Here is a 25,551-nt window from a genome sequence, read left to right on the forward strand (position 1 = left end):
CTATAAATTTGCCTTTAATGCCTGGCTGTGCAACTCAAAACAAATGGAACTTTCTTTTTCCTATAAAGTTTTATGATGCAGTCTGCTCCTTCTTTTTTCCCCTGTTACTATTTTGTCTTTGTGTTATCCATGGCAAAATGTTACTCCTGTCATGTCCACTCCCTCCTCCCAAAATCCCTACCTGTGTGGGAGATTGGTGGGTGCTCTTTCCGTGTTATCAGTAACAAAATCTGTACCTGACTGAACAAGGTGTATGTAGTTGGTTAATCGGTGCTCTGGTGTGGTTTGCTCTTACTTTTTTATCAAATATTTGTCCTCCTTATCTCTCCTCCTTTTCTTTGTATATTATTCTCTATTAACACCTAATCTTTGGCATTACAAGACCTATTTGTGTGGTATATGCCGGTGGCACTTCCATGACCAAAGCTGAGTCGATAGTGCCGTAAAACACCTACGCAAACAAACAAGCAAATGCTGTAGTACTCTAACGAAAACTAAAAACTTACATTACTATTTAGAAGCACAGCATGAGTGGCTTAATTTATAAGTCACTGCCATATAGAACATGAAGTGTGGGTGGTTGGCCGGTGGTCTGGTGTGGTTTGCTTCTTCTTTCCTTTCAAACATCTATCGTCTTTATCTCTCCTTCTTCTTTTTTATGTTTGTTACTCTCTTGTAACACCTAATCTTCCGGCGCTCATATGACCTTATGCAGTTGTGAGCATTGTAAAACCTCTTCTAAAACTAAAAACTAAAGAACATTAAATTCATTACCAACTGCATCTTGTTGACCTGTTTTCTGTGGCAGACTGTTGATGGCGGTGCTGCTGAAGCACTGTGACCTGGGCTATGTGGTGCTGGGCCTGGTGGAGCACGGCCAGGGGGAGGGCGCCGGCAAACTGACCATGCCCAAAGCCGTGGCGGAACTGTGCCGTGTTATCTGCCAGACCAAGCGGTCTCTCATAAAGGTGGGTAACAGAAGTATACTTTTATCTATTAGCAAGCACTTACTTAGCCTTTAATAAACACACGCAAATTCATCGAGTTGAATAACAAGCAAACACATATTTATTAAGGAAAATAATGAGCTGTCTCTCTTAAAGGTGGGTAACAAAGTATACATTTATCTATTAACAAGCGCACACTTAGCCTTTAATAAATACACACATATTCATTAAGTTGAATAACAAGCAAACACATATTTATTAAGGAGAATAATAAGCATACACTTATCCCTTATTTAGTGCACACATGTCCTTTAACAAGCTCACACATATCCATTAAGGTGAATAAGATAGACAGCATTGGTGGCCAACTGAGGAAAGTTTTTTGTACAAGCCTAATGTAATTTGAGAGCTGTTTTAGCATGTTATCTTTTTCTTTGGAGGCAAAGCTTCTTGAACACTTAATGAAGAGCATTGCACTTTGTGGTTGATCATAAAAACAAATTTTTTATACAACGGATGTGACCAATGTTGCTGATACATATATGAATATGCCATCATGCTTTTACAAAGATCATCATAATTAGCGCTCATATGTCCTTATGCAGTTTTGAGCGCCGTAAAACCTTACTAAAACTAAATGATCATCATTAATGTTCTATCTTTAATTTGATGATCTTAGATAGGAGCTTTGTCTTAGAGTGTTTGACTTTATTTCTTGTGTACTTGGAGTTTGAAGTTATAGTTCCAGCCTGGAGAGGGGGTTCTCGTGGTCTAGAGGTTACGGTGTTTGCCTCTCATTCCATAGGTCGTGGGTTCGAATCCGGATAGCGACAGAAATTTTTTTACTGTAAAATGTTCTCCTTTCACATCCTTTCCTGCTCTATAGCAATGTTCTGTCGTCTGCTTTCATCTCCACATTCTGCTCCCATCCCTTCACCTCCTTGCCCCCTCCTCAAGGCTTCTGACTCTTTCTGCAGCCTTTCTCCTGGTACTCCTTGGATCTTTTTTGCTGGTTTCTTTCAGCCACACCCCTAGTCTTGTGGTAGGAAAGATCTACACCTAGCCTTCTCAGACAAGGGAGAAAATTCTCGGAGGTCTCATGTGCAAGTTGTGCATGTTAAAGATCCCTTGGTGGTCCAAAATCGATAAGAGTAGGCTTCTGGCGCCACGCTGGCAAAATTCAGAATTTCCTACCAATTGAAAATTTTTAATGTTTCCCGCGCGCTCATATGACCTTATGCAGTTGGGAGCACACTGAAACACACTTACCCTACCGGCCAGGAATTTTCTTTGACAGTAATTTGTTTTTTGTTAGCTGCAAAAAAAAAATTTATTCTTCTCAGTGGGGTTGTATTACAGTTGTGTTGTGCAAGAATTCTTTACCTACTAGATATATTCTTACCTTGTAATTGTTTCTGTTTCAGGCTCATCAAGACCAGGGCAGGTCTTACAAGGAGGTGTGTGCCCCTGTCATTGAGAGGTGTCTGTTTTTAATCAACGAGTTGCGACCAGCCTCTGGGGATCAAATGAATATGTTCACTCGGTCCAAGCTACTTAAATCAATGCCGCGATGGAGGGAAGTCATTTCTCGCATCGTCGACGACAAGAAGAGATCAAAGGGTGAGTTTCGTTAGGGTTTTTGTATACAATGGGGCACGGATAACTCAAATGCATAGAGCGTTGCCAAATGTGTTAGACACATTCATAACTCTGGTCAGTCAATAAGAAAAAACATTTTAAGATATTCATCGGGGAATGGCTTGCACAAGTTATATATGATTTTGAGTTGTTCGTGTTCGTGTTATTTGTGCGCGGCTGTGGTTAAAGGCTTCCTGGTCTGTATGCACACATAGAGGGCTTACTGCAGCATAGTCTTTATGTCATATGTTCTGCTTGGGGTTATTTTTCAACTTTTGTTTTAAACAAGAACAAAATGTAAGTATGGCACAGAACTTATGTGGGTTTTCTTTTTCTATCATGCTAACATGGTCTACTAGCTTGTAGAATGATGGAACACTCCAGGAAACCTGATTTTCCTTTTCCGTTTTCTTTGTATGGCAGGACTTTCATCAACTCAAGATGAAGATGATGAAGACAGTGGAGGTGACAAGGAAAATGATGAGGACAACGAATCCCTTCTGAGTGAGGCTGCTGGTGGTGTTGATGACGCCAAGGATGATGAAGGCAAAGAAGAAACCTCCCAGGTGAAGGAGGAGGAAGACAACAGCGAGGATGAAGGGGAGGGCAGCGAGGAGGCTGTCAGCACTGCTTCTGAAGGCGAGACACAGCAAAGTGGCGGGAAGAGCCCTGGGGCTCTGAATCTGGACGACATCAAGATTGAGGAAAAGGAGGAAGGGGAGAATGAGGATGCAGCGGAGACAAAGAGCATGTCGCAAGACAGAACAGTATGTTTATGTGATGTTTTTGTAATTTAAAAAAAAAGGAAATAACCTGTTTGTAAAGAAATCTTTTTCCACTTGTATAATATAGCTTGTTTAACACTTTCCACCCCCGCACAGCGCAGAGTGTGCAACACTTATCCCCACGAACTAAGATACAGAGGCGATACACGCTATATCGCGCTGTCACTGATTCTTGTCCCATGGGGAAAACGGGCAGCTTCTATCCATCACCGATTGGCATACCGTGGGGGCAAGGTGTTAAAGAAGAACCGTGGATTTTGTGATGTTTGTCTGAGAAGCATAGTTTCTAAACTTGTATCTCCGCTGAATGACAGGTACAAAGGTGAAGCATTTTGTGTTACAAAAAGGTGAAAGGTCAACTGTGCAATCAGAGGAAACGGACTAAGAGGTCTTTAACCCTCTTTGACATTTTTTCCCCTTACTCATAAAAAAAAGTTGTGCTCTTCCTTTTTAGTTGTATTTGCATTTTTGTGTTATAAATGATATGGAAAATTATTCGCCAGTTCTCTTCTTCCTCCTCCCTCCTTCTCTCCCTTTGTACCTCTCTCCTTCCCTCCCTTGGTCTCTCTTTTACACTCATACACACACACACATACACACACACACACACACACACATATTCTCATACTCGCGCTCATCCAACCTGACTCCATTTGCCTCTCTCCCCCTTTTCCAGAGCGACCCATGGGAAGAGGTAGTCAAGGTGGTGACCAACTCCCAGAAGATGCGGTGGCTGCGGCAAAGACTGACGGGCTCCCGGGCAGAGCTGAGCTTGGTCAGCAAGATTGTGGAGTTTGTCTTGTTTGAACACCCTGTGGACATTGAGAAGCTCCGCAGATCTCTCCACCATCAGGTGAGTGAGATTATTTGTCTGTGATGTTCCCATTCAATCTTCAACAGTGGGTGGTTGGCGAGTGCCCTGGTGTGGTTTGCTCCTTCTTCCTTATCGATCAAACTTCTATCGTCCTTTATCTCTCCTTTTTTGTGTTGTTTTTTTTTGCTATCTTGTAACGCCTCTAAAATATTCAGCACATATTCAACCTACTTGTGTCGCAAGTGCCATGAAAAGCTTACTGCAACCAATGATAGTACATAACAAGATGGGTCACTTCTCTCTTTGAGCCAATTAAAAAAGTGTCCTCAAAATTCGGTGGCGCCCTCTTCACAAAAGCGCACTCTTTGCGAACAGAGTTACCCTACTTGAGTTTTTTAAAATCAAAGTGAAACTAGCAAGTTTTGGGATAAATTTCGGAAGAACGCTTTTTTAAAATGGTTACGCTGACAAAAAACCTCTTCCGGAGGAAAGGGTGATGGTTTTCTTTGTTTAATTTGACTTTAGAATGAAAGGCGAGAGGTCATTAAAATTTTTAAAAACTAAAACTCCGCACTGAACGTACCCGAACTGCTGATGAACAGCAGTCTATCTGCGCACGCAAGGAGGTGCTATTCCTATTCTTTTTCTGGAAAAACGAAAGAGAGCTTCAAAACAGACTGCAGCGCCATCTGAAGCAAGGAGCATACTTCCTGCGGACACTTTTTTGGCTGAGTGGCCCATCTTGTTATGTACTATCATTGCTGCAACTAATCTAAACTTAACTTTTCTCTCGTCCTTCTTTCTTTGTGTTGTTATGATCCTGTCACACATCTAATTTTTCGCACTTATATGACGTTGTTGTGTTACAAGTGCTGTAAAACTCTTTTTAAAACAAAGTAATCTTCTGCAGCAAGATGTACACCTCTGCAGACTTTTTTTTTCTAGTGGCTCGGTCTTCTAATATTCTTTGCTTGGTGTGTGATGTTCTTTATTTTACTTTTTTGATGTGAGTGGTTGGCGAGTGCTCTGGTTTGGTTTGCTTCTTCTTTCCTATCAAAGATCCATCGTCCTTATCTCCCCTTCTTCTTTTTTATGTTTGCTACTCTCTTGTGACACCTGTAATCTCCTGGCTCTCATATGACCTTATGCCGTTGCGAGTGCCGTAAAACCTCTACTAAAACTAAAAAACAAAACTTTTTTGATAACATCACCAGGTGGCACGAGCCGAGCGGAGGTTGCAAGGAATCCAGAACATGCTGACGCTGGTCCACAAGGAACATCTGGTCCCCTCAGTCAAGTACAGCATACTCTGTGGCTGGCAGGGACTACTCTCTGTGGGCACAAAGCACCAGTGAGTTCTCTTGTTACATGTGGTGAAGGCTTCAGTTTGCTTGTTCCAGAGGCTGCTTTAAAAAAATTTTCTACCGTGACAAAGTCAGGACTTTTATTTGGTAGGGATAATTTTAATGCAGAGAAATTCATTTAACCGAAAAACATAGTGATTTATTGGCCTGTGTTTTAGGGTTGTTGTTGTTTTTTTTGGGTTTTTTTCTTTTGTTTTTATTTTTTAAACTATAAAGTAACCATATATATATATATGAATACTGAGAGAGAGAGAGAGAGAAATAGATCGATCGGATAAATATATGAGTAGATATAGATTACAATGATGGACAAAGACAGATGGCTCCTTTTGTAGAGAAAGAGATAGAAAGATACACAACACGTGGTGTGATGATATGGCAGTTTCTTTGATGATAAGACATTATGTCCAATGCAAGCCTTGCTGGCTGATCAATAATTATGCCTTTGAATTAAATAAATTGTCTTAGCAATATTGTTATATAGTGATATTTTTTTAATACTACAAACCAAACAAAACCAAAACGAACAAGCGAAGAAAGATTATCAAATGTGTGGCAACAAGAAGTCAGCTCTTACAGGGGGACAGTTTTCTTCTTGGATATGACCTATTCTGCCTCAGTTGAATACAAAAAAATGTTTCTGTCACAATCAACATGAAACCAAGTTGTGCTGAAAGTAAAGTGCTCTGTAAAACTTTTTGGCATTCATGGAGAAATACTTTGGTTTGAAATTACATCTTTCTTATGCATAGCCAATGAAGCAAACATTATTCCTTCTTTGTCGTTGCATGGCTTGTGGTATAAATAAAAAAATTTAGTCTCTCATATAGCTCATATAGGAAGACTGAACAGTAATTCTTGTGATTCTTTTCTTGAGAGGAATATATATATTATATTTCAGTTCGCCCTTACCACACTGCCTGCACGATGTGAAACTGATCCCGCCATGTGATCGCATCCTGCTGGAGATGACTTTTGCCGAGCTGTACCGCTGGGCCATCCAGGAGCTGCGCCACTGCGTCATACAGGCCGACATGATGTTTAAACTGCGAGGCATCAACCCAGCCTCCCCCAACCCGTGTAACACAAAGGTAGGTTCAAAAGTGTCACATGTCTTTTTTAAAATCAGACTAAGGAGATCACGGGCTGGTCATTTTATATTGCTGTTCTCTGCGTTCACAGGCCCTTGTTAAGATACAAAATTGTTTTTATTGTTATATGATCATAATTATCGTTATGTGTGCCACTTAGGGTAGGCAAAATTACTTTATTACATAAAGGAAAAGAGGTTCCAAATGTCATGTATGCTGTTTAAATAATATTAAGGAAATCACAGGCTGCAGCATTCCTCTCATTTGACTTGTGTAGCATGTTCTTTTTACTTGTTCTTGCCACTCTTTTTTTTTCTTTCTCTGCACTCTTTTGTCCGGTGAAATTCAAGATTGATTACTTTTTCATTCCGTGATTATGAAAACTTAGACAAAGCTGAAACAGGCCTGCTATTTCTTCCTCTTAATTGCTAGAATAAAAGTTATATGAATGTTGTAGTTACTATTTCAATTTCTGATCATTGCTTGAAGGAAAGTTATGCGCATGCAATAGTTACTATTTGTGACGATTGCCAGAGGAAAAGTTGTACTATGAATGTTCTAGTTTATATTTGTGACAACTGCTGGAAGGAAAGTTGTGCAAATGTAATAGTTACTATTTCTTTTAACCATTTCAGTTTACGGAGCGGCTGAGCCTGGGAGCGTTGCCGTGCTCCCGTTTCATCCTGGCCACCCTGGGCCTGCTGGTAGCGGAGCACTTCTCCAACAGTCTCAGTCTGTTGCTTAACTCTGGAGTCCTGGCCCTTTCACAGAGCATACTCAGGCTGGCAGGTGAGTTGAGTAACTTGGTGAGCGGCGGTTTACTTGAGTTCTTTCTTCTTTTTCTTGTTGTTCTCCTTCTAGATCTCAGGGGTTTTCAGCTGCTGGTTATTCAACCTGCTGTGCAACTGATTTTTACGTATGTTACCATTTTTCCGTCTTCACAGAGCCCATTGCCTTCAGGCAGCCACATTCTGATTTCATAGGTACTCTATGTTTTTATACTGACTAGAGTATTTTCAGTCTTGGTAGGAATTAATTTTTAATTTTGTACAAGTGGCAGCTGGAGACTCTTATCGATTTTAGGACCACCAAGGGATCTTTAACATGCTCGACTGGCACACAGGACCTCCAAGATTTTTCGCCTCTTGTCCGAGAAGGCTAGTTGTTTTATCTTGCTCATCCTAAGATCAGGGGTGTGGCAGAGCCAGGAGTAGCAGTAGAAAGAGTCAGGAGTATTTTGCTCAGGTTGAATCGTGGTCTTCTTTACAAACAGTTGTGGGACATTTATCCCTTGCTCTTATCTCTACTATTGGGGCTCTGGTATGGCCTGCTTATTTTTCTTTGTGTTGTCTGAAAAAGGCCATACTCCACTACAAACAGATTGTAACAATGGTAGCAATAAGAGCTGAATAATATCAATAGCAAATCAATATGACCACAAACCCATTTTTACCTGAAATAGATCTCTTTGTCAAGTCATTTCCTTCATTTATTACCTAGGTGCTCTGTTAGCTCAGTTGGTATCATGCTAGACTACTGAGTAGTTTAAATCCCAAATGAATCAATCTTGAGGGTTTTTTAGAGAGTTTTTAAGGCTCTCCATCTTTTTTGCTTGGTCTTATCAGAAATTTACATATAAATTTTAATTCAGAGATCCCGTCTTTTCGGCAACCTTACAGTGTTGAAAGCGGTGTTAAATCTATACATAAGCATTACATTAGCACACCTCTCCTTCCAGCAATGGTCACAATTAATATCTACAGCATTCATATAACTTTCCCTCTGGTATTGGTTACAGATAGTAACTATTACATTTGCACAACTCTATAACTTTGCTTCCAGCAGTGGTCTCTTTTAATAACTACAACATTTTTATGACAACAACATTCTCACAATTCTCACCTATCAGGTCCAGACCCTGACTTACCAGTGGCTGACAATGGCAGTACCGTACTGACCATCCCAGAGGAGCAGATAAACAAGAAGAGCAACCAGGCTATGCCCATGGCAGGACCCGAACTGGCAGCCATGATGAAAGTGGGCACACGTGTCATGCGGGGTGTGGACTGGAAATGGGGAGACCAGGTGAGTGAGCCAATGTGAGGTGTTGGCTGTAGTTAGCCCAGTGCAGAGGTCATCTTTTCCAGAAATTTCCGTATTTCATTTTAAAATTAAATTCCTTACCCTTGCATGATATTGGCAGAATTTAAGTCTGGGGCCTTTGCATTGTGAGGATATTTCATTTTTTTGCAATAGTCTCAATTTATTTGAAAGCAAACTTCATGAATAGCACTGTAATATGCATTGTTCCATCTCCCTAGACTATAGTTTTTTTATATAAGTTTTCTACTTTTTGTATCCTGTGACTATCGCACTTGTAATGAATCTGACCCAGGTATGCTTAAAAATGCTGAATACACGGAACGTATAGATGATTTGTATTCTGTGACTATCGCACTTGTAACAAGTTTAAACCTCGTGTGCCTGAAAATATTGAGTGCGAGGAAAGAATTGATGATGAGCTCTCTGACAGGTAGCATTTATGCCATACACCTGCAACTGGAGTGCCCTCTGTAACATTCTGCCATGCATGTACCGTTAAAAAGAATAATAATGTCTTACACTGAGCAGCTGATTTGTAAATGGACCATCCTCCAAAATGTATGAGCTCTGATTTTTACTGTGATTTTTGCTTGTCTTTTTTTCTGTCCTTGCCTGAATGTGCTTGCTGTCTATAGGAGGAACGAAGTTACCATTATATTATATTTGTGCTTCTCCTTAAGTTACCCAGCTAGTGGATTGTGGTGACTCTGGTGTCGTCTGCTTCTCTTCTACTTCTTTTACTTCTTTTTGGTGCTTCTGTTGGTGTAATCTTGTTATTCCAATATGAGAGGGTGGTTGGCGGATGCTATGGTGTGGTTTGCTCCTTCTTTTCTATCAAACATCTGTCATCTTTACCTCTCCTCCTTCTTTTTTATGTTTGTGACTCTCTTGTAATACATCTAATCTTCGGCACTTATATGACCTTATTGTGTTGCAAGTGCCGTAAAACTCTTACTCAAACTAAAAAATCTCTAATTTTTGGCACGTAAATGACCTTGTTGTTGTGCAAGTGCCATAAAACCTTTACCTGTGTACTAAAACACAAAAATCTGTGCCAGGACGGTCCTCCGCCCAGCCTGGGCAACGTGATCGGTGAGCTGGGCGAGGACGGCTGGATCCGCGTGCAGTGGGACACGGGCAGCACCAACAGCTACCGAATGGGCAAGGAGGGAAAGTACGACCTCAAGCTGGCACAGATGCCAGAGCTCACAGACAACGAGGATGACGAGGAGGAGGATGAGTCACAAAGTGGTCAGTGGATGCATCTATTTGTATCATCTGTCATTTCTGTAGACGTGAACTTTGATAGATCTGTTTTTATCATCTCTCATTTGTGTAGATGTAGACTTTGATATCTGGAGGTGTTTCAATTTTTCTATAATATTAGATATTAACACTAGATAGCAACATGTGTCCACTTACATGGATAGTAAGTGGTGGCAGGGGCAGAGAAATACACTCTGAGATCCTTATGAAGAAAAAAAGCATCTCTTATAAGGGTCAGTTGGCTTAGGAAACAGGAAAGATGTCAAACTGTGCGCCCTGCAGAGCATATATACTGGGCCCTCCTATATCCCTTCACAGGACCCAAAGTCATGTCTCTTACTCAACTCCCCTCTCTATCCCCCAAGTCCCTTACACTGTCTCTCGTTTGGAAATGATAAGACCTTTTTTTGTTACTATACCCTCTGAACATTTTAATTGACGTGTAAGTTTGTCGTTTGCTTAGTGTTAGACGCCGCCAAACGCCACTTTGAAAAATGACATATGAGAGTCTTACACTGAGTAGTCGATCTGACATCATCTTGACTTCACTGCAAGTTCAGGCTTGTACAGCATGGAGTATTCTTTGAACGAGTATTCTTTGGACGTTCATTAGGACAATAAAACCTAGGTTGTAACCTGTTGGTTTGCATCTGAGCATGTGGAAGTGAACAGCACTTACATATTTCTCCTTCAGGTCCTTACTTCTACTTTGCCTGTACTTGCTTCCCCTTTCTCATCGCTCAGTACTGGCTACCACCTTATCTGAAAATGTTAGATGTAAGCTATGGATTACAGTAAATGATTTTGCATTTTGAGATTGAGATTGAGCTTAGAGGCTGCATACAATAGACTACATCACTTATATTTAATTGAATGGAATTATTTGCCTTGGGTTGTTGACGGGTGCACTGGTGTGGCGTGCTCATTCTTTTTATCAAACATCTATTGTCCTTATCTCTCCTCCTTATTTTTTTGTGTTTGTTACTCTCTTGTAACACCTCTAATCTTCATCATTTATATAACCTTATTGTGTTGCAAGTGCCGTAAAACACTTACTTTAAAAAACACATCTGTTGGTCGGCGTTCATATAACCTAATTGTGTTGCAAGTGCCATAATACACTTACTTAAACAACAAAAAACAGTTGCCGGTAATGTTTTTATAAGAGATTTGTTTGTAACAAAGCTGTGTCCTTGTTTGGTCTCAGAGAAGACCCACCCAGAGAACAAACACCCGACCAGTCTGATTCGTCGCTCCACCGTGGGCTTCCTCAAAGCCCTGTCACTGTGTGCTGGTGTTCACGCTGAGAACGCTCAGCCTGAGGCTGTGGCTGCTCTATGTGGGCTGATGCTCAGTATTGTGGATGCAGGATGCAACTATGGACCAAGTGAGTGTGGAAGTGGGAGCCCGAGTTTGATATTAAATCTGTTTGCTCTATATTTTTGTCGTAGCTTTGTTTGCAGCTACTGCAAGACTAGACTCCATTTTTTGTTTATGTGAAAGTGTTTGGTATAAATTTCCAGTACTTTTTCAAGCATTGTGTCTTCATTGTGTAATGCTAATTGCTTTCTTCAGTTTTTATTCAAGTGATATAACCATAAGTGGTACTAAAGAAATGACATGCGAAATCTCTCTTTCCTGAACTCAGCATTTGCCATATTTCTACAATCTACAATCTATTCACTAATTACTTCTTTATACACACAAGTAGAGTTTGAGTTGTTAAGTACTTTCTGTACTCTATCATATGAGAAATGGACATCATTTTAAAGTTTGCGTTTCTAGGAATGAACATAAAGGAAAGAAGCATGAAATGTTGATTTTAAACGAGTTTTCTTACTCAGATACGAACTCGGCCTCAGCCCACATTGCCAGCCAACAACACAGCCAGTGGTGTAGCCTGGGCTTCATCCGTAGCCTGGCCACCAGCCCCGTCATGTGTCGCGCCCTCTCCTCCCCGCGCTGGCTGGGCCTGCTGCTGCGCATCCTGGAGGAGGACCACGGCTCCAAGTACTCCAAGAACATCTACAGACAGGTGGGCTTTTGCAACAGTTTTACATTGTTATGCATTACTGTTATGCATTTCTTTATTTTTCTAATTTTTTTTTTTGGTCCAAAATTTTGCATGTCAATGGAAAGTGTTCATAACTGGATTATTTTTAAGTTTGGGGCGATATGCAAGCTACAATCAAAGACTGTATTATGTAGTGGTTTGTTGATTCAGCATTGAACATATTATTATGTGTAACATCCCTGTCCTGAGTTAAGCTTTTTTCCATTTTGTCTTAAGAAAGAACTTCATTGACCAAACTATATTCTTTTCAGATCCTGATTTTAAAGCTGCTTCGAGCAGTGCTACCTTCTTGGGACCACTACATGGATAGAAGCCGAGTGACAAGTCTTGTGGAGCGATTGTTCTCCATCTTGGGCAGTGTCCTCATCGGCTGTGCCACTGACATGACACTGACGTCAACTCGTAAGTTGAACATTTACACGAGGTCATTTGTGGTGTAGGAGTAAGGGGCTTGGCCATCGCATGCAAGATACACGAGTTCGGTTCTTGAGGCGAGAAAATTTTTAGAGTGTATCTCGTGGTTTTTCTACTGGGATATAGTATCGCTCTCAGCCCAGGTTAGCCCAATAGGTAGGGTCGAAGCCCATCTCCTAAGTGATCTGACTTGTGCTGATGTGGGGCATAAAAACGGAAAAAACATTTTTTTCAATTGTATTTATTTAGCACAGGGATGAGCTTTTTTTTTTCTTTGTTTCTTTCTTTTTTTTCTTTTTTTTGTGCATTGCTGGCTTGGATAATGCTTGAATGTAATATAAACAATAATCTTATTAAAGAGCTCTGAGACTGAAAAAAAAAGAAGTTTATTCCCTATGATAAGTCGGGGTGCTTTTAGTCTCGTATAAATGAGGAAAAGTTGAAATTTGAATTTGGCCTGCTGAATGTTGCAATCTTTAGGTTTTCCTTTTCTCTGCACATGATCTCTCCGTGAATGATTGATGATGATTACTATTTGATAGGTCCTATTTCTTGTCCTCAATATTGATGTATCATGGTCTCTTTTACATTACTCTCTTCTTTGCTGCACTTGAACTATTTTGTGTCCTATATGAATTTGTAGCATTAGTACAGATCACATATGTTTTATGGCGCTCTCATATAACCTTATGCAGTTGTAAGCGCCGTAAAACTCATACTAAAACATATGTTTTATTTCCATTACTATCTTAATGTCTTATCGTGTCTAATCTTGCCTTGTTGGCAGTTGATGAGGGCTCGGGTGTGGTTTGCTCCTTCTTTTCTTTAGAATCTCTTGTTTTATTCTCTCCTCCTTTTCTTTGTATGTTACTCTCTTGTAACACCTAATCTTTGGTTGGCACTTTTATGACCTATTTGTGTTGCAAGTGCTGTAAAACTTTCAAAAACTAAACTGACCTCAACTTTTAACCCCCCCCCCAGGGCAGTGCTACTGATTGAAGTGTCTTTAGGCCATTCTTAAAGGGGGGATATTAACATGTTCTGCACAGTAGAATTGTAAATGGACTGATTTTTCAATGTCATGCTTGTACTGTGCAAGAACTACTTAAGAGGAACTGCTGCTTTTTCTTTCCTCATCCTTACTATCGTCACTTTTTCCTCCACTTCTTTTGTATGTTTGTCACGCTTGTGAACTGCTATTTCCGGGGTGCCTTGTTAGACTTTGTGCTGTTGAGGCTAGAGAGGTGAGCAGAGTAAGCCTGATTCCCCGTTTGGACTTCTCTGTTGACATCCACCCCTTGGCGCTCATATGACCTTATACAGTTGCGAGCGCCGTAAAACCTTACTAAGTGGGCAGTTGTCGGGTGCTCTAGTGTGGTTTGCTTTTTCTTTCCTATCAAACATCTTTATCTCCCCTCCTTCTTTTTCGTATTTGTTACTCTCTTGTAACACCTACTCTTCGGCACTTTTATGACCTTATTGTGTTACAAGTGCCGTAAAACACTTACTAAAACAAACAAACCTTACTAAAACAAACATTACCTTTTAATCCTGTTTAGTGGAGGCTGGCCAGGAGAAGAAGCACAGTGTCCCGGTGAGCATGACTGCCACCTACACCAGCACTATGGCGGAGGAAGTCATCGCTCTGATTCGCCGACTGCACACACTGCCTGTGTGGAACGCTTCCATCAACCGCTACATCGCAGGACAGCTGCCCAGCATTGTGTCGCTCCTGGCAGAGAGGAGAACCCACCATGTATGTTATGCTGCTCGTTATGATACGGTGTTGTTCAGTTCTACGCTCTATGTGAGGGCACTCTGTTCACTCAGTTGATATAATTTTGGATTACAGAGCAAATGTGCCTGTTTGGAATTCCAGACTGGGCGTTCTTGAACTTCTCTTTTTTGGTCGCGTTTTACTCAATTCAACTGATCTTGTGGGTGGTTGGCGGGTGCTCTGGTGTGGTTTGCTTCTCCTTTCCTTTGAAACAACTATCCTCCTTATCTCTCCTCCTTGTTTGGGACTTCCTACTTCCTCCTAACACCTCTAATTTTCTGTTCTTTTATGATCTAAATGTGTTGCAAGTGGCATAAAACTATTACTGAAACAGAAACAACTTATCTTGACTGTTTTCACCTTCCAGATTGAACTAGAGGAAGAGAGTAACCAGACGGCGCTCATGATGGCGGTGCTGTCGGTCATTGGTGGGGTGGACTGTCGTCTACGCCTGGGCTCCCTGGTGAGACATGAAGAGCTGGGTCTGGGAACAGTCTGCAGGATCACGGCGAAGGGCAAGCTACAAGTGCAGTTTCACACCGGCTCTGCCAGGTTGTGCCGTCTCTCGGAGCTCACAGGGGTAAGACAAAGCCTAGGATTACTTTGTTAATGGAACACTTTAAAAATCTTTTTTTGAGTAATGCTTGGTAAAAAGTATGTCATGGGTCTTTTCTCCTCCATTTCAAATTTCTTGTAGCAGGGATACATACTGATACTGACTGAAGAATGGATGAATTTTTATAGGCATATTTTCTTCTTATGTTTTCCTTTTCATTCATTCTTAAAACTTTTGATTGTTGAAATATGGAAGGCTTACAACCCTTTAATTTCTAAAAGGCAGTCATTACTCTTTTTAATGTGATGTTGACATTATTTTGCTCGATGTAGTAAGTTAACAATATTTTAGCTAAATTAAGTTTTACTTTGTATAGCTCATTTTTTCGGAAAGTTTACAGAATTCCCAAATCTGAAATCATCGGATTTACTTATTTCATTATATGAGAACATATCATCTTGTCTTCAACACCCCACGTCAAGTAAAATCTGTTCACTTCAGGACATATTACTAGTCAAAAAATTGTCTTATCTGCCTTTTTCTCTTTATATGTTGTTGTTTTTTTTCTCCCGCGTATGTGTCCAGGTTCCTCTTGTTGAGTTCCATGTGGAGAAGATGCCCCTGAGTGATGAGACACTCTCCCATTGGGCACTGCTGTGCAGCCTGGCCTGTTCGGCCGTGCGGACTGACAGAGACAAGGACGCCATGCCCCGGGCCCCTCTGGCCACCAGCACCGGCAGCATTGACTCTCTAGGTGAGGAGCTGGTTTAGTTTAGTGGAAGTTAGAGTTTTACAGCACTTGCAACACAATTAGGTCATATAAACGCCGAAGATTAGAGGTGTTAGTGGGTGGTTGGCGGGTGGTCTGGTATGGTTTGCTTCTTCTTTCCTATCAGACATCTATCGTGCTTATCTCCCCTTCTTCTTTTTTATGTTTGTTACTCTCTTGTAACACCTCTAATCTTCTGGCGCTCAAATGACCTTGTGCAGTTGCGAGCGCCGTAAAACCTCTACTAAAACTAAAAGAGGTGTTACTTGATAGTAACCTACATACAAATGGAAAAAGGGGGAGAGATAAGGACAGGAGGCTAGTGCTTGAGTAGGGGTTTCTCTGTGGGTGTTTGATTGGTGCTCTGATGTGGTTTGCTTCTTATTTCCTATCAAATATATATCGTCCTAATCTCTCCTTCTTCTTTTCTTTGTATGTTACTCTAATAGCACTTCTAATCTTCGGCACTTCAATGACCTATATGTGATGCAAATGCTGTAGAACTCTTACTAAGATAATAATAAAAAGGTTCCTCTTCCACTGCCTGCCGCTGTGTCCCCTCACAGTAAAAGAAAGTAATAGAACAGAAAATATGCACAACTATTGGGTTAGATAATATTTTTAGCCTCATTTTGCTGTTGTCTTTTAACCACTCCAGTCATGGCTGGTACAGAAAAACCAAGGAGCAGGATTGATGTGCCGATAGCTTTGTTAACGATGAACAGTGGTCAGTTGTACAGGCTATTGTCTCGGACAGGTTAACATCAGGGCAGGTTTAACTGTATTTGCCTTGTTTTGTTTTCATGGTGAACAAAGACACAAAACTGACTTGTCATTTAATGTTCCTCCTTTAATCTTCTATTCAGGCAACCATCTGACTTTCAAAGAGCTTCGGAAGCAGTACATCCGCCTGTGCCTACTGCGCGCCATGGCGAAGCTGTTCAGCCGACAGGACGTACTGCGCCAGATCTTGTCACAGAGCATCCCGGCCTCCGTGAGCGAGTCGTTTGGAGCCCCCTTGGAGGCCTCGGCTCCACCACCGGCGGAGGAGGAAGGGGGAGGGGACGGCCCGTCCCGTGTGGTGTTGATGCAGCAGCTGCTGATGACGGCCACTCAGCCCTCTCCGCTGAAAGCTGTCTTCTCAGTTGATGAACTGGAAGTATGTGGAAAAAGAAAAGAAATAAGAAGTCTTTTTTTTTGTTGTTGAAATGTGACCATGGACTGGCAGAGATTTCTGTGGCTATGCACGGACAGAGATTTCTGAGACTATGCTTTTCTTTCGTTGCAACAGTTTTCAGCATTACTGTTATGCTCATCTGTTCCTTGTTGTGATGGAAAAAAAAAAGCCTTCTGATCCTGGTGAAAGAAATGTGAGGCATTGTGGTGAAATCAGGCACTCGTCAAAATATATGAAATCGAAAATATTGGCATTTTTCTGCCAGTTTGACAATTTTTGTAGAATTTTTGTTAGTTAGCTCAACACCTTTTGTGTCTGTTTAAAAACACTTGAGCTTGACTTAATCTTTTTTTTACTTATCATATGAACCTTTTCAGGGGGCCGGACTTGCAGCCTGCCAACACCTGACCTCAGAACTGGGTCAGCAACCAGGGGATATGGCTGGTGAAGAAAGCACGGACGAAGACGACGACACCGACTTGGCTGGCATTCCCGTCCTCGGAGCTGTGGTGGGCGGGGCTGGCGCAGCAACCAACCTCAACCCGGCTTACACAGCCCCACCCCCGCAGAGCTTGATAGTTGCCCGGCTACAGAAGCTTCGCAGGCTGAAGCCGCCCCAGCCGTTGCCGTCCCCCATTGTGGTGCAGCTGGTGGAGATGGGGTTTCCGCGGCGACGGGTGGAGCAGGCAGTCAAATCATTGGGTTTGTCATTTTTCTATCACTTTGGGGTTGTTGTTTTTTTTAATGACTCTGTCAAGTTGCAAAATATTACCACAATCGTATAAATTCCTCACAAAAATGCACCATGACAATCAGTTAAAGCTCATATAGAAGAGAGATGTGTATTTAAATATATGTATCTGTCTCTCTCTCATGACCGGTATCTGTGGTGTAATGGTTAAGCAATTCATTGTTTCACACAAAAGACCTGAGCTTGAGTTTGATTCCCATGTGGGAAGAATTTTTATCGAGTATCTCGATCTTTCTGCTGGAACATTGTACCCCTTTCTGCACCGGTTGGCTGTGACAGGTAGGCTAAAACAGCACCTGGACATGGATGGCTGGTGCCTCTATAAATAAATCATTGATGGTCTGGTCTGGCTGTGACAGGTAGGGTTGAACCCGCCTCCTAATTGATCTAAATTGTATTGATGAAAGTGTAAAAACTCCTATATTTAAGAAGAAATAATTAATTCTAATTCTTTCTCAGGAGGTGGCTTGCTCCCAGGCAATGATACCCCGACAGTAGAGGCTCTGGTCAGCTGGCTGCTGGAGCACCCAAGCCCCGGCCAAGAGGACTCGGACACAGACATGGCCTCCTCGGAAGAAGGTCTCTCCGACAGTGACTCGGGCTCTGAGGGTTATGATGAGCTGGAAGCTTTTGAGGTAGGCTGTGTGGAAGACTCAAGTGTGTTGTAATAAGTGTGTGTGTGTGTGTTTGTATATTTATATGCCAGGGAAACATTTCTTACTGTCTTCCCGAGTTCCATAATGTACAATGAAGGAGGGATTTATTTTTTTATAAGTAAGAAAAGAATATTAATGAGTCCCACCATGTATGTTGAAGAAAGGATTAAGTGTATAAGAAGATATTTGTTGAAAGTTGTGTTTTAACATTCATCGTTGCAGCATCATTAATTGCATAGTTTTAGCCTCACGGTTCATATACTGAAAATGGGCCCAAATAAGACTAAAGTAACACTGAGTTAGGATTTTAGAGTTTCATCGTATCTATTAATTTATACACTATTTTCACTGACATGCAACCTGATTTTCGCTCACCTTATTTTGTATCTGTTGGGTTCCTGTTGTGTTTGTATTGATAAATAGGTACAGAAGCAGATCTGTTATAATTATATACAAACCTAGAAAGTAGGCTCAAACGTTTTCACTTTTGTTCACGTTTTTCTGTGTATTTTTTTTTTGCTAAGACTCCAGCACCAGAACCTGTTGCTGTCCCCACTGGGTCAGAATTCAAGAAGAGAAGTGACTTCACTAACACAGACGACTACGCCATATATGTCAAGCAGAAGATCCAGATCGGCATGATGGTGCGCTGCTGTAGGACCTACGAGGAAGTTCATCAGGGAGATATTGGTAAAGTCACAAAGGTATGTCTAAGTGCTCTACTTTTGGTTTTGTTGTGCTGATTTGGGGAGTGGGAAGCCTTACCTGTTTCCCTCTCAAACCAAGTGCTATGTTTTGACAGGCATTCGTACAGGTTATCTCTGTTGATGTGATAACTGACTAAGACAATGATTAGTAGCCACAGCACTTCTGTATTTCGCTGATCTGGTGAGTTTTTAGGCTCCCCCTGATACTGTTATATTGGAGTATAAAGTTAATTTGTAAATTATATGTAGGAACAGTTGTGATTGCTTGTGGATAAATTATTTAATGTGTTCTCGTTCTCAGTGAGTGTGCTGTATTTTTTAGTATTTATTCAGAGTACTTTTGTGTGTTTCACAGCTTGACCAAGACGGACTTCATGAGTTGAATGTACAGGCGTACTGGCAGCGCAAGGGCGGGACCTACTGGGTGCGCTACATCCATGTGGAGCTTCTGGGTTTCACAAACACGGCTGTTGGTGAGTTGACTCTCCATAGGTGCATATATCTTCCCACCTGGTCTTGGGCTCTTATGAAAAAAAATTTATATAAAATACACCAGCCACACTAATTTTATAAATTCGTAAGTTCAAAATCCTGAAAATCCAGCTCTGTCATTTGTCATGTTTTCAGGAATATTGAACGCTGCCATCATTTAAATGTTAAGGTTTATGTAGTATGTGGTTTATTCTACATAGTGACACAAAGGTCAACACCGCCAGGATTAGATATACAAATGATGACTAAAATGGTGAACAGTTGCGTACTTCCTTAACGTAAAGAAAACGATGTACCCAATAGTATTTGGGTGGTTAAAGGATGTGAAAATACTATCTTAGATTCCATTTTGTGCACAGTTTTCATTATTCCTTAATTTTAATACTGAAATAGAAATTAGATTCCAGTCTATTCTCATTAATTGTTTTAACCAACGTTTATCATTCAGCTTTTCTAAATGCTATACACAACAAAGGAATACACCGTTTGTATAATGGTTTACTTATTTGAATTAAAATGATGATTTGAAAGAGAGCCTCAATGAATGCCATCAACTCTTCCTTTGACATGTATGGTATTTATTATTCTGAACTGTTCCCTCTTCCCCCAGATAAAGGTCAGACCATTAAGGTTGGTGATAAGGTGCGAGTGAAACCCTCGGTGACAAAGCCTACTTACAAGTGGGGCTCAGTGACCCATTCCAGCATTGGGACAGTGACAGGTAAGTCTGAATGCTGGAATGTTCTTCACCCTATCCGTACGCCCTGGGGTCATTTTGTACCCCTGGGGTTGTCTTCTTCACATTTTAGAATACTTCTAGTACTAAGATCTCTTTGAAACTTTCAGTATTTCCAAAAAATCATTTTGATAGACTGCTATGCAAAGCATACGGATGGGATTAACGAGTAAATTTCCTCTTTGGAAGGTGGTGGCACAGAGTTCCCCATGTCGTATGGGTACAATAGTAAAACAGAACGTACAGATAGGGTTAAACACTGTCAAACCTGCTACAATAACCAACTGACCAGGACAATCATCTATACCAACGACGTGTTCCCACATTACCTCTTGCACTTTTTTTTTTCACTGTTAAAATGATACTGTCCCATACATCCATTTGTCTTGGACAAGCACTTCCATCATCAACAATGGGTGGCCGTCTTAGACAATTTCAACTGTAAATTTTTCTTAAAATGCTATATGCTGTTCTTTGATAACTCCACTGTGAGTGTGTTCGGAGAACAGGTTTGAATGTCAGTTGATATCTATTTCATTGCTGTGCTGAATTACAGTTACATCCTTTTTAACTCTTTCAGTACATGAGGGATGCCAAAGTTTTATTGCCCCCAATTTGAGGCGGCAAAGGGTATTACCTTAAAGCAGCTTTAATTCAGTCAAATATTGATGGATTTGTTTGTGTGGACACTCATCTATTTGTTATTGGACGGGAAATCACAATATGGGTGAAAATGGGCAGTGAATGTTTTGACAAAAACAGTTCCCCAACATGGCACTGAAGTAATGATCTGCTAAAGTACAGAATTTTAAAAAAAAACGCCACTTAAATGGCAACGTGGAGTCATTGAGTTAATGCAGAATGTCAATGGCAGGGTTGAAATGGAGGGAATGGAGAAATTGGGAGATGACGTTTGTTGATTGTTGTGGTTGTACTTGCATCCAACTACGTCCTCAAAGAGCCTAAGATGACTACTCCCAGTCATTGTAAGGTTTGTATATACAGGAAGGACATTTCAACTGCTTGCCATAAGATTCTGCCATACGCCATATTGAAAAGTGGCATAGGTCGGAGTATTACATTGAGCAGTCGATTTGTTGATGGGCTTTCAATCAATATGAAGTAAAGGGCTGTCAAGCGTTCATTGATATGAACATATAAATTCTTTTTTCAGCTAGAATTTTTGCTAATTTCTTACTGGGTTTTTTTTCTGTTGAAGTGAGAAGTTTGAAAAAGTTTTAGTCTAATGACACACCAGATGACACACCTTTTTCGTGTTGTTAAGAATAATGATCTCAGAAATTTTACTTCAAGACGTTTATTTTTTTAATGATGATAATAATGACATCACATTCCAATTGTCATGATATGGTCTGTCCCCAGCAATCATCCCAAATGGCCGTGACATCACAGTGGACTTTCCACAACAGTCCCACTGGACAGGGGTCATCTCAGAGATGGAGCTGGTGCCCAGTACACATCCTCAGATCTCGTAAGTGTTCTTTTTTTCTGAGTCCCCCGAAACACTTTACTGACATATACTGTGAAGTCTGCTTGAACCGAAATCTGCAGAGCCATCAAATTTTCTTCGATTAAGCTACGTTTTCGGTTTAGAGAAGTTGCTCAAATAATAGACAAAAAATCGAGGATATTATTTTCTTGTGATTTACTGCTGATTTTAGATTGTGTTCGATTTCGGTGGAATCAACTGTGTGATATACTAATGTCCCAAGGGAGAAATTCTTAGGCGACTGGATTGAAAATGACGACAATCTCTATTTCCTTTCTTGTTAGGAAGCTAGGAGGGTTCTTTCTTTTGTTTCTTATTCCTTCAGTTTAACCTTGAAAGATAACAGCTGAAAATGAGCTCTGCTCTTATTGACAGGTGACACAGTTGCAGATTAATTTCATGCCCTGTGACATGATTTTTGGCATTTCATTATAGAAACAGATTTCTAATAAACTTTGAGCTGCAAAACTTTCCCTACAAATGATAAATGAATATTACATGTCAGAAAAATTGATGAGCTTGCCTCTATTTAAAGCTTCATTTTATTTTATGTTGAAATAGACAATAGAAGTATTGATAATTGGCTAAGAAATGTCGTGAAATATGAGCCAGTGGTTTTTGTCTTTTGAATGTAGTACATTTCTATTTCCTGTACCTGATGTTTCAAAGCTTAGTATGTAGTTGCTTCTATTTAGTAAAATTTATGATTTTTTTAAAGTACTCAAATACTAACTTTTTCCTGATTATTGTTGTAGTTGTTTTTTTAGTCACATGCTTAGTGTACTGGTTATTAACTAAACAAAGAGGAAGATACAGATTGTTTGCCTTATGGTTTCAGGTGTTTTTATGATGACGTAATGAGACTTCAACTTGTTTGATTGCTTTTGCCTTTACAGAGGTGGATTAGTAAATCAGTGAGCAAACATCTGTCATTCTGATGTGCTTAATATTAGTTGTATATTTCCCTTTTGAACATTCACACTTTCAGAGAGGTTTTGTTTTTCGGGGGGGGTTTTTTAGGTTTTCTTTTTTTGGGTGGGAGTGTGATTACCTCCTTTATGTATGTACAGTGTCATGTCTTTCAAGTCAAAAATATTTTGAGAAAAAAACTCCTTTCTCTTTGTCTTTTAGATGTTCTGGCTGTTATATGAACCCCATCACTGGACCAAGATTCCATTGCCAGACCTGTGACGACTTCGATCTCTGTGAGAACTGCTTCAAGATCAGCCGCTCCCACAAACATCCATTCAACAGGTTGCAAGAACCAGGTATTATTTTGAGGGCTTTTTTGTAATATGCTTACCTTATCTGCACAGTTTGTTGTGAGCAGATAATTGAAGATCATACAGCGTTCAAGTTTATAATTGTTAAGTGTCTGAATATAAGCAGTAAACTCATTATGAAATATTCATTTGATTACCAGCATCAGTGTGTTTGTGCATGGATTTGATTTCTTTCCAATTGTATTTGTATAAGTTTTTGTGGTTACGGTGTGACCTAAATGAATCTGACTTTGCATCGGGTAGGATAGATTTTTTTGTTCCTAATAAATAATGATATGTATGTGCAGTTTTTAACTTCTTATGTGGTAACATTGCATTTGGTCTTCAGTATTGTTGAAAACCTGGCCAATGCCAGAAACCTGTATCACAATAAACCCACGATATCTTAGTCCATGGCTGAACACCAAAAAGTTAAGACATATTTGGCAATGTGTCATAAGAACATTACAGAGTAAATGTATTTATAAATCATAAATATGAAATACCCTTCTCAAAACAAAAACATTTTTGAATCTTGTCTCTTCTTTAAAAATGTACGGGTGGTTTTCTCAGAATGCTTTTCTTGAACTTAAGGTCAAATTGAAATGTAATTTGCTGGCCAGTGTATGTCATATCCAAGGTGAATACTGAATTTTGTGTCCTTTTCTCAGGGAGTGACCCTTGCTTTGCGGGAAAACCCGGCCGCCACAACCGGCCAAGCCAGCCCCTGAGTGCACGCGGCTCCTCCGTCAACAGCTGGCAGGCTTGTGTGAAAAATCTGACAGTGTCCTCACGTGAGGACCAGGCTCACAGCCTCTATGATGGTCAGGGACACTTCTGGCAGAGTCACGGGACACAAGGAAAGGTGACCAAAAGAGAAAAAAAAGAACTCATTATTGTCTGATTCATTGTATCTTAATTGGATTTTTGTGGCTTTACTTGCTGTTGGAGAAAAGTGGCTTTAGAAACATATTTGTTTGTGCCTCTTAGCAACATTATTCTATGTGGATTGTCAAAAAGGACAAAATGAGGAGCAGGCAAAGGTGGAATACTAAATACATCACTCGCCAAAAGTAAAAAAGTACATTCACCGTTATTTTCAAACTTTCTATGGACTTAGTTGTAAAAATAGGGGGTGGAGGTCAGGAGGTGGGGATACAACACAAACAAAGAAAGGACATATAACATAAGGCATTGGAGTGTTAACGGCCCTAAGAGAAAAAAAAAGCATCTTACAATGTTTTTTGGGCTTTCATAGCTGTTCAGATAAGAAACTCCAGATAATCATTATACCTGTGTGCATCTCTGGGAGCCATCGCCTTCGCTCGTCATTTTGAGAAGAAGTTTCAGCCGCTGGGAGTGGCTGCTGGGGTTTGATAAGTTAATATTGTCCTAATCTTCTTCTGGCTGATAAAATCCCAATTTATTTTATACTGGTTAATTTACTTTGCTGTTTTCCTCTCCCAGCACTGGATTCGTCTGGAGATGCAGCCGGACATGGTGATCAACCGACTGGTGATGCGTGTGGACCCGGCAGACTCGAGCTACATCCCGTCCCTGGTGGTGGTCAGTGGTGGGGACTCTGTGGTCAGCCTGAAAGAGTTACGCACTGTCCATGTACCCATGGATGAGGGTTTGGTGGTCCTGCTCTCTGATATGACAGAGGTAAAAAGAGTTTTTAGTTCCTCTTATTTTCCTTGTTATCACAGGCTTGATAGATAGGTTCATTTAGCTTTTTTTTTTCATGTCTATTCAGATTGTGAGATTTTGATGGATAAGTTCATTTAGCTTTTTTCTAAAAAGTCTATTCTGTTACAGGCCAAGATAGATTGTCAAGACGAGTTTAGTTGGCCTTTTAAAAAAATTATCCCTTTCTGTATCATGTCATGAACCAACTCCTGTCAGCAAAAAGTTTTCTCTGTGTCATGAAATTCATGGGTTTTTTTTTTACTATAGTAGAAGTGTTCACAGACCAAGACAGATTGTCAAGTCAGGTTCATTCTGCTCTTTTTTTTTTTACTCTTTGTATATCAAGTCAGGAACCAACTCAAGATAACAAAAAGTTATTTTTGTGTCACGATATTCATGGTCTTTGACTATAGAAAAAGTGCATAGAGTTACATTTTTATGCCTTGGCAACATGTCTTTGGCTGTCTGCTTGAAAAAGATTGTCACGTACTAGGGCTATGTATAATAAGTAGTTACTGCACTTCAGAGGCTTAAATGTCTTTCCTATTTTCAGTACTACCGTGTCATTGAAGTGGGCATCCGGCAGTGTCGTAGCAGCGGCATTGACTGCAAGATCCACGGCCTGTCTGTGTCTGCCCGCTACAAGACGGACGAGGATGACATCCCCACCACCTACTCCATCCTGGCCCAGGACAAAGATGAAGAAGAGGAGGAGCAACAGCAGCGGTCAGCCAACGGTCAGCCGGTGGCCTCCCGAGGCAAGAAGGGCAAGTCCTCCTCCTGTAAGGACATCCAGACCTACGTCTTTGTGTGGGGACTCAACGACAAAGACCAGCTTGGAGGGCCTAAGGGATCAAAGGTGTGGGACTGTTTGCAGCATTGTCTTCTTCTTCTTCTTCTTCTTCTTCTTCTTCTTCTTCTTCTTCTTCTTCTTCTTCTTCTTCTTCTTCTTCTTCTTCTTCTTCTTCTTCTT

At 40.7% G+C, this 25,551-nt stretch overlaps 1 protein-coding gene across 1 annotated transcript in view; it reads left to right on the top strand.

The window, feature by feature from the left end:
- Window positions 1–25,551, top strand: part of LOC101848284 (E3 ubiquitin-protein ligase HERC2) — a gene marked incomplete in the record, with an annotated part of 146,849 nt that overhangs the window by 89,664 nt on the left and 31,634 nt on the right. The window contains 26 exon segments of the mRNA XM_013081261.2: window positions 809–968; window positions 2,372–2,567; window positions 3,009–3,352; window positions 4,047–4,223; window positions 5,399–5,535; window positions 6,450–6,639; window positions 7,275–7,428; window positions 8,549–8,724; window positions 9,801–9,993; window positions 11,216–11,395; window positions 11,853–12,043; window positions 12,334–12,484; window positions 14,056–14,252; window positions 14,641–14,853; window positions 15,415–15,583; window positions 16,465–16,757; window positions 17,153–17,477; window positions 17,986–18,161; window positions 18,707–18,886; window positions 19,245–19,362; window positions 19,992–20,102; window positions 21,501–21,609; window positions 22,759–22,895; window positions 23,561–23,754; window positions 24,357–24,554; window positions 25,132–25,437. Of these exon segments, the coding sequence (XP_012936715.1) occupies window positions 809–968; window positions 2,372–2,567; window positions 3,009–3,352; window positions 4,047–4,223; window positions 5,399–5,535; window positions 6,450–6,639; window positions 7,275–7,428; window positions 8,549–8,724; window positions 9,801–9,993; window positions 11,216–11,395; window positions 11,853–12,043; window positions 12,334–12,484; window positions 14,056–14,252; window positions 14,641–14,853; window positions 15,415–15,583; window positions 16,465–16,757; window positions 17,153–17,477; window positions 17,986–18,161; window positions 18,707–18,886; window positions 19,245–19,362; window positions 19,992–20,102; window positions 21,501–21,609; window positions 22,759–22,895; window positions 23,561–23,754; window positions 24,357–24,554; window positions 25,132–25,437 (4,975 nt within the window).

This window comes from Aplysia californica, unplaced genomic scaffold, assembly GCF_000002075.1.
Source record: "Aplysia californica isolate F4 #8 unplaced genomic scaffold, AplCal3.0 scaffold00122, whole genome shotgun sequence".
In the NCBI taxonomy this organism is placed as follows: domain Eukaryota; kingdom Metazoa; phylum Mollusca; class Gastropoda; order Aplysiida; family Aplysiidae; genus Aplysia; species Aplysia californica.